The sequence below is a fragment of the Streptopelia decaocto genome (assembly GCF_964273445.1).
Source record: "Streptopelia decaocto genome assembly, chromosome: 10".
Classification (NCBI taxonomy): Eukaryota; Metazoa; Chordata; class Aves; order Columbiformes; family Columbidae; genus Streptopelia; species Streptopelia decaocto.
The window spans coordinates 18,120,464-18,129,513 of record NC_138665.1 but is presented as its reverse complement, the minus strand read 5'-3'; the positions used below and the strand labels follow the sequence as shown (position 1 = coordinate 18,129,513).

General features: G+C 51.9%; 1 protein-coding gene across 2 annotated transcripts in view; it reads left to right on the top strand.

Annotated features, from left to right (window-relative positions):
• Window positions 1-237: 237 nt before the first annotated feature.
• Window positions 238-9,050, top strand: part of LOC309444313 (gamma-aminobutyric acid receptor subunit beta-4) — a gene marked incomplete at its 5' end in the record, with an annotated part of 70,600 nt that continues 61,787 nt past the window's right edge. For both annotated transcript variants that reach the window (XM_082062021.1, XM_082062020.1), the window contains 2 exons: window positions 238-317; window positions 4,289-4,377. In XM_082062021.1, coding sequence (XP_081918147.1) covers window positions 238-317; window positions 4,289-4,377 — 169 coding nt within the window. The remainder of the gene's footprint in view (window positions 318-4,288; window positions 4,378-9,050) is intronic.

The window sequence follows — 9,050 nt, the reverse complement described above, 5'->3', positions numbered from 1 at the left end:
AAGGAAGAAGAAACGAATTCTTTGACTGGCACTGAAGGAGGGGGGGGGATATTTTTCCCCCACATTTTATTTTTTTTTTTTCATTATTCTTTTTCTCTAGGAAAACATTAACTGGGGGGGGTTGGTTTCTTTTTTCCCTCCTCCCCCCCCCCCTTTTTTTGGAGGGGGATTTCAGAAGAACCATCCTTCTTTCCCCTCCCCTCCAAAGATCTTTTTTCATCCTTCGTCTTTGTGGAAATGTGGACATTTCAGGCAGACAGATTGAGTGGAATTGTCTCTGCTTTAGCAGCTCTTTGTCTCGCCTGCTGTGCGCAAAGGTAAGAATTGCGATCTTAGCCTGCAGGGGCAGGGGGGCTGATACAGGCTTGGTTTGTTTTTGTTTGGGATTTTCTCCATTGATTTGTATGTGGGAAAGGGGAGGTTTTTTTTTTTTTTTTCCCCCCCCAAATTGCTTTCCGTGCTGCCTGCTGTTATTTCCCAGTCTGTGTCATTTTGGGGGGAGGAGGGATGCTCATACATGAGATGTGGAGCAGACGGAGCCCACCTCACAGCCCACTTGCAGCGCGTCCCCCCCCTCCCCGTCCCCCCGCCGTACGCGACCTGGGGGAAGATGGCAAAATGAAGCGTTTTGCTGGGGAACATGGTGTCCATAGGAGCTGAGGGAGGGGACGGCACGGGGCTGCGTGCATAAGCACCCTGGCACAGGGCTGGCTTGGCTGTGCCTGTGTCTGCACACACACACACAGAGCACGCACGCAGCCACACTCACATCCAAGGGTTCTGTGCCTGTACCAAAGCCCCGGCTCTGCGGTGCATGGGAGGCAAAGCCTGCGTCTGTGCCTCCACGCAGATTTATGGCGTTCAACATGATCATCTGTGGGTGCTGTCCCTTCAGATACATCGCTGCATGTGCGCATTCATCCATGCCCGTTTGGGTGCACACACGTGTGTCTCACAACACACCTACAGAGCACAGTATGCTTCACCTGCTCTGCGTGTAGCCATGTCAGTGTTTATGCTAATACCCTGCGTGCTAAAGCTGCAGCTATTCCTGGTATGTGTCTTGAGCACCAGGAGAAAACCAAACAGCCAGAGGTTCAAGCAACCATCCAGCCTGGACAAGGTGTACAGAGCACACCTGTTTGCTTAACACACACGTTTATCCGCTGCCTTCACACCCAGGAGTAGCGCTGCCTACGCCTCCTCACTCTCCGTTCTCACACATGCGGGCAGGTGGGTTTGTACCTCTGTGCTGACAGCGTGCACGAAGTCTGCTGGGGAGGGGGAGCTGTGGCATCTCCTTGCTCAGCCATGAACACTGAACATGCAGGTCCCTGCACAGCCTTGCAGATCTGTATATACAAAGATTTATGTTCCCATAGTTATAAACACGCACATGCGCAGATTCATGCCCACCTTACCCACACCATTCATGCATGGTTCCGCTGTGGATGGACACATACACAGGCACGGTTAGAGGCAGTGTTCAAAAAAATGTGTAAAGAGCAATGCCCATATCAAAAGCCTGTGCTCAGACGTGTCCTTGCATGTGTGTTTATATTTGCTTATGAACGGATATTCACCTATAATCCGCATGTATATCTGTGCACACCTTGGAGATAAAACACTCTCCCATGTGCACATGCCATCAGCTACTCCCACACAACCCAGCCAGCAGCATGGTGCACATATATGTAGAGGTTTGGCTGCGAATATACATGCATATGCAAAGCACATGCACACCCACACAAAGTCAGGGACACAGTATTCAAAAATCCAGTTCACAGGCTGGATGTACGTGCTCCCTAAGCGGATGCAGACCCACATTTACCAGGAATAGCACTTACATGCAGCTGCTCACCCACAGCTGGGCATATGCACAACTTGCCTGTTCAGCAGGAAGGACATGGCTTTTTGGATCAAAAGGAGCACTGAGAGGCGAGAGACCTTGCCCTTAACCATGACGCCAGTTTTTGCTCTTACTGAGCGAACTTGTAGCTGATGAGGAGGAAAGAGCCCCTATATCCCCTTCTCACTCTACTCCTTTTTGCAGGGCCCCTGGCACATTGGTTAATGTCTCTGCCTCAGTTTCCTTGCCTATATTAAGGAGGTAACACTGCTTCCTGAGCTGATGTGCTGTGTGAAGCTAAACAGAAGTGTCTAAATCCCTTGACAAATACCTAGTGTTTATACAATGAATATGGAACTCTATGAATATGGAAATCTATGTACCTAGGAATGACTGTCTAGTGACAAACAAATGCACACTATCAATCCACAGTGAGCAGATATACATAAGCATGCTGCAAACCCTGACATACCTGCATGGAAATCCACAGGTGTAAGCAGACCTTACAAGCCTAGGCACAGTGTTGTGAAAATGTCCACCTGTGCACAGCTCTCTGGCCTTTTTACAGTAATAAAAGCAATGCAATAAAGAGCTGTACACCTCTAAGGTGCATGCTCAGAAATGCAGCTCAGACACCTTGCCCCAGCAGCACAAGTGCTGAAAGGTTTGTCTGTGCACCAAAGCTGGGCCTTGGAAGTGTGCTGTCTCAGATTTGTACATCCCCGTTTGGCTGAGAAATCTCTGCACATAGGCAGGCTGTGCATCCAGAGCCTTAACGCATGCCCAGACTCCCCAGTGGTCCCACATGCCTCCACCCACACCTGTACAGATAATATGGGCCCTTGGGAACCCAGTCTCAGGCACCCACAAATGCCTGTTTCCGTGCTCCTGCATACATCGTGCCCACAGCCCAGTGTCTCATCATAACGCAATGGAGCAAGTTCTGCACCCACAGTCACCTCCACACAGACTTGGGTGGTTTGTACATGTTTCACAGCTGTACCCTTAAGCTCCAGTGCTTTCATGTGTTTGCATGTCTGTGTGTACAGGCATGGAGTCTGTACATCCCCTGTACAATCAGGAAAGCATGCATGTCTGCATGTGTGCCTGCATACAGACATGTCAGTGCAAACCCCAGTGGCCAACGAGGCATGGGGCTGGCTGGCAGAGGTAGTGCTATGGAGCAGCTTTCCAGCTTGACTTGGATGAATGTGGGAGGCAGTGTTGACAGGGAGACATGCTGTTGTGGTGGGTGACTGCAAAGAGCAGCAGTTGTCACTGACAGGGTCTCTATTCTCATGCAAAGCAGGGGACGAGGGAGGCACAGAGGCTGGTTATTCAGGTGGAAAACCTAGATACTCCGCAGCACTGAATAGATTCAATATTTTTAGCATTCTCTGCTTTCTGGTTTCGCACCTTCACTTTGGCTCTTGGGCTGTTTTTAGAGGGAGCTCCTTTCTTGCTGAAATGGCTGGAGGAGCTGGATCAGTGTTAGAGAGGATGGCTGCCTGTCCTGTGTGCAAGTCAGAGGGCTGGGAGGGAAAGGATTGCTGCTCTGGCACACAGAGGGAAAGATGGACTCTCCTTCCCCATCTCTGTGTCTTGATTCACGTTGCTAAGAAGTCACGGTGATGCTGAGTGACAGAAGATTAATGTTTCCATGCCAAAGATCAGCTGTATGTTGAGGCCATAGGACAAAAGGAGCCTTGTTTTTTCCTTTACTTCAATAATATGAAGAAATACCTGGGTACGCTGAGAAGCAGAGATTGCATGTATGTGACAGTGCAGGGGACCTGCTGGGGAGGCTTGTGCAGTGGGGACCTCGGTGCTTTACAAGTCCGCGTTGTGCGGTGTGAGACCAGGGAAAAGTGCCCAGGGTGGTAGGGGAAGGGAAGCGAGTCCTTCAAGAGACTGCAGTCACCCTCTGCATGTCTTGGTGGGACAGAAAGGACAATTCCTGCCTGTGTGTGTATGTGTGCACCCACCTACAGGCAGGGCACAGTGAGGTGCCCTGAGTGTGTGCGTTGGTGGGCAGGGAGAACATGTGTGGTGAGCAGTGCCCACATTGAGGAGTGTGGGACCACCGGGATGCAAACACACATCATGCAGAATCATGGGCATATGGAGTTTGGGGTACCCACGAGTAGGGGTGAGCCACAGAAGAGGAGCCAAAACACCTGCCGAGACTCCAGTGCCACCCCCCAGGACAGCTTAGGGCTTCATGAGTTTTGTGTGCAGGTCAGGCACCAAGAGCTGTGCCAGGGACGGAAAATATGAGTGAGAAACAAAATGGGGGAGCCCTGCCTATGACGAGGGTGTCCATAGCACACGCAGGTGCTTTGGCGTAGGGATGCTGTGGTGGTGCTGCCTGGCCAGGACCCCCACCCTCATAGCCAATGGCACACAAGATGACGAGGACTCTCTTCTTTTGTCTTTCAGCCCATCCACTGGGAATATTTCTGTGGTGAAAGAGATTGTGGACAAACTGCTGAAGGGCTATGACGTCCGCCTCAGGCCTGACTTTGGAGGTATGGTGGCGGCCGGTTGTGGGGAGCAGAGCACGGGGGCTGTTGTGTGTCCGTGCTGCTGGCTTGGCCGCCCGCAGCACACACTGACCTTGTGAAATGGTCCCATCTGACACCTCCTGCCCTCCGCTGTTTGCTAGCTCTCATCTCCTTCTTGCCTTCCCCCTCACATTTCTTTCTTGCTTTCTGTTTTTTCTCCTTCTCTCACCGTCTCCTCTCCCCCAATCATCACCCATTTCTGCAGGTAGTTGGGTTGTCCATGGTATGGTGTTTCTGGGGATGTTTTGCTGGGACAGAGACGCTCTGCTTTTCCTCTGCTCCAAATGTTCCTCCATCATGACAAAAGGTCATCCCGCCTCCACTTCTGCTCCCAGTGCCGGATATTTTAGCTCTTTACCCTGCAGAGGTTTGGGGTGATCGTTGGCTGGGCTGCTGGGCTGCCCCCTCAGCAACAATACAGGATAAACATTCCTTGGGGTGCTGGTGGTGTGGCTGCTATTCAGTAGGAGATGCAAGGACCTGCAATTCCTCTGTTGTGTCCTGTCCTGTGAGCAAAAAGGAGAATGGAAAGGGCCTTCTCTTTCTCATCCTGGTGGATACATAATACAAAATAAACCTCGGGTACTGTCGTGCTCCAGGGTACAGTTGAAGTCCATTTGTTGGAGAGGAGCAGGCAGTGGAGAACCACAGCTGATTGCACAGGGAGGGGGATTTGGAGGACTTCTGGCTTCAGCCTGCCAAGCTTGGCTGTTTTCAGGCTTTTCTGGGAAATGCTATTTCCTCCTCATGAGGGAGATGTGTGGGATTGGAGGATCTTCAGCTTGCAGGAGGACAGGAACCACATCAAGATGTTCCTCTGCAGATGACTGCTGGGAAGCAAATCCATGCCTGTGCTCTCAAGGGGAAGAGATGCCAGGGCCAATTCTATGGTGATGCAAGGGAGGAGTTTTCCCCCAAGTGTTCTTCGAAGTTGGGGGTGGAAGAATATCCCCACTGATTTCATCTGGTTTTGAAGTCACCCCAGTGTATTCCAGTTTCCCATGACCCCATGAACAAATGTGTCTCCCCTGAAACCTCAGGTTTCCCTGCATCTCACCCAAACCTGCCCCATCCACCTGCCCTTCAGATCTGCTTCGGAAGGGCTTGCAGCGCTCTATGAGGAAACAGGGGTTCCCCTCCTCTCCCTTCTCTCCTTTGAACATGGGATATGGCTGGATTTGATTTAAAGGCTTTGTCTGGGAAACACAAAATGTCCCTATTAGCTGACCAGCTCAAATCACAGGAATTGGTGCAGTCACATTTTATGAGGGGGAGAACTGCAGAGATGACATAAAAACTGCAAGAAAACCATCTTGTAAGCCATTGAGATGATTATGATACAGTAAAACAGTAGGCGATCTGGCTCCGCGGAGGCATGGAGCAGAAGGGTGGCACGAGTAACTGGGGCTGGAGGTCCAGTATCCCAGGTTCATTTCACAGCCTGTGCGCTCTGATGACAGGTCCCCAGGTCATCCAGCCACCCCCCAGGACATGGGCCTCCCCTTCCTTCAGTCTGGGCAAGGCAGCACGGGGCTCAGCGCAGGCGGTGCTGCTGACCCTGCCAGGTATGTGTGGTGCATGGGCTGCTCTCAGCAGGCACTGCATCCTTCCTGACTGTAAAATGGATGGTTTTGGGCAACCGTTACATTTTATTTCATTTTATCCTGAATTCCCGAAGTACAAACTGCATTTTCCCTCACTGAAGCAGAGAAATAGAAAGGCTATGGTAACCCCCTTTCCCGCACTCATCTCGCTGTTGCTTTTCACCCTTTCTTGTCCTTCCCTTTGTTCATGAGTGCAAAGTCCAGGCTGGCAGCACCAGTGACCGTGCTTTTGGTGCTTAGTGTGCAGGGATGCCCTAACTCGCAGCATGTCTGACCCCATCTCCCTGAGGATAACCTTATCTAGACAAAATCACCTCTGCAGCATTTACAGTTGAGGGAAGGGTGGGTGGACAGGTGAATCTGAAAGCTGGAGATCATTAGCATTACAAGCCCAGGGGAATGGGATGGAAGTTTTCTTGCTCCACTGCTGTCTCTAGAGCTCACCCGTTCTCTGAGATTTTGGGCCAAATCCATTGTTAGAGGAATTCCAGTGGGATCATGTCAAGATGTGTCTAATGCTTTGTGGATTCTAGTTCATCCATAGCCTTGTTGGGGGGAGGGTGAAGTTTCCCAATAAACTGTGTGCAGCTGAAAAAGGCACATTTTGGGCAAAGCCCTGGAACCTGTGTTTATACAGACCTGCTATGTCTCAAGGTTGTGTGGGACTGGACTGAACCCCAGGCCCAGCAACCTGAGGATGGGCTGTTCTCCAGGACACAGCCCTGCAGCCTCCCTCATGCTCCACCTGGACCATCCTGCCACCCCTCAGCTGCCTTCTAGCCGGGCAAGATGGGTGTAAGCCATCTCTGCTGAGGGAGGCGAACCCTTTTCACCCACTTGTGCTCTCATCCCAGGAAGAACAGTCAGGGTGAGCTATGAATGTCCAAGACAACACCTTGGAGGGGTGGCAGGAGCCATGTTCTCTGGAGGAATGGCATGGGGCCATCTCAGGACTGGCCCTGCAGTGACTGAGGGTTCTGGCTGGACAGGCAGCTGCCTGCACAAGGAGTGGAGAGGACAGGAGCAAAGCAGCTACCACTCAGTAGCCTGTGAGCCAGGCTGAGCTGCTCCAGTGAGCACCTCTACAAGCCAGAGCCCTTTGCCCTCTGCAGCTCAAGAATGAGGGCACCTGGGGCAGGAAGGTCAGAGCAGCCAGTGATGGGCACTCCAGAGGTGCAGGCAGAGAAAGGTCCTTCCCAGACAGATTCCCACATGAGAAATGCAACCCACAAAAGCAATAAACCAGGCTGCTATCCCTTCCTGTCTTCTCTGCTTTTGCCCTGCTTGTTTTCCCCATATCTTCCTGCTACAGGAGTGTTGTTTCCTTCTTGCCATCCTCCCCCCATTTCAGTGCCTGGTGGCAATCACCCCTGCACTGTCCACTGAGGGCAAGATGCCACCTCTGTGTCCTGGGGTGCCTCCTCCACACACCCATGGTTGCTGCCCAAAGAGCAGTTGGGAGCTGGGGATCTTTGGTTGTAGAGGCACTGGAAGAGCCTGTTCCCATGTATCATTTGTGCTCCTTGGCCTGGCGAGGCAGATCTCGCACCTCACAACATTGCTAAAAGAACCAGTACTTCCACAGCACAGCAGCCCCAGGCTGCCCTCCTTGTTCCAGCACCCCCATTGTCCCCGGGATGTGGTGCTTCAATGGCTCCAAATGCATCTCTGGGCTCCCCAGTCCTTTTTTTTTTGAGAGAGAAAGAGAACTCCGACTAATGCCAAAAGGAGGACAGGCCTGCTGGGGATTGCAGTTCACTTTTTAATTTTGAGATGCCTCGTTAGCTCTGGGCCGAGCTGAGTGGCTGAGAAGCATCAGCCACTCGCTCTCCTCCCCTCCCCCCCACCCCCTTGGAAACCCATTAGGCCGATGAGCAGGTCGGCTCTCAGGGGTGATGCTTTGGCAATGACTGTGACGTGCTCATCTGAGGAGCTGGGCTGAATGGGGGGACGCACAGGAGAAAGGGGGAAAGTTGGAGCCACGTGGAGGTGATGGAAAAATCTGGGAGCAACTCCTCCACAAAACCATCCTGGCTCAGTGGAGGAAGCCCAAGGGGGTCAAGCACCAGGAGAGGTGAAGTAAAGGGGCTGGCATTGAAGGACCAACAAGTACATCAGTCATCGGGGCACAGGTGGTAAACCCTTCCAGCCAGGGGAGCCCTGGGCAGTGCCCTCTTACTTCACAGCCACAGTCCTTCAAGCCCATCACACCATCAAGCCCAGCACACCATCTGGGACAGTGGCAGGGTGTGACATGCAGGGAACAATTTTCATGGGCTGAGCAAGGACATGGCCTGAAACTGAAAGGACAGGGAGCTCTTTGCAAAGCAGCTCTAAGGGGTTTGGCCAGGATTACGTTGAGGATCTGGAACAGCCTTGGAGGAGTGATTTGGAGGGTGGGAGAAAGATCCAGCCAGGGCTCTTGGTCTGCTGCAGAGGGACATCTCTGTCATGGTGGTGCAAGATCAGCAACGATGCAGAGCAAGGTCTTTTGGCAGGGTATGCTGGGAAGCCTACTGAACTCTGGGGGAACAGGACACCATATCTCACAGGGAAATCAAACCACAAGTAGGTGTCACCCAGCTGGCCCTGGCCTGGGGGATGGACAATACAGGAGGCAATATTCAGTGGGTATATTGCAAGTACAATCATCACACCACAGTAAGGCAAATGGGATGCTCATGATTTAGGACTGGCTGAGCAGGCGATGCTGCAGATTGGGTGTGGGAAGCATTGCAGGGCCACAGGTCAGGGAGAGAGGGAGCTTTCAGAGCAGAACCCTTGTAAGTGCTTTTAGATACTCACTTTCAGAAGCATTAGTTCCAAGGAGAAGAAAAAAAAAAAGAAAGAAAGAAAAAAAGAAGGCAGACTGTATTGCCCCAGGGTAGAGAAGGCAATGAAGGAATGGCAGGAGGATCCCACTTGAGCTCAGTGACTCGGCTGCTCTCTGTTGGTGCAACATTTCCAGCCCAAATCTTTGCAAGACTTTCAAGGAGCGTATGGAAAGGGGACCCGTTATAGTTTCCCAGCATC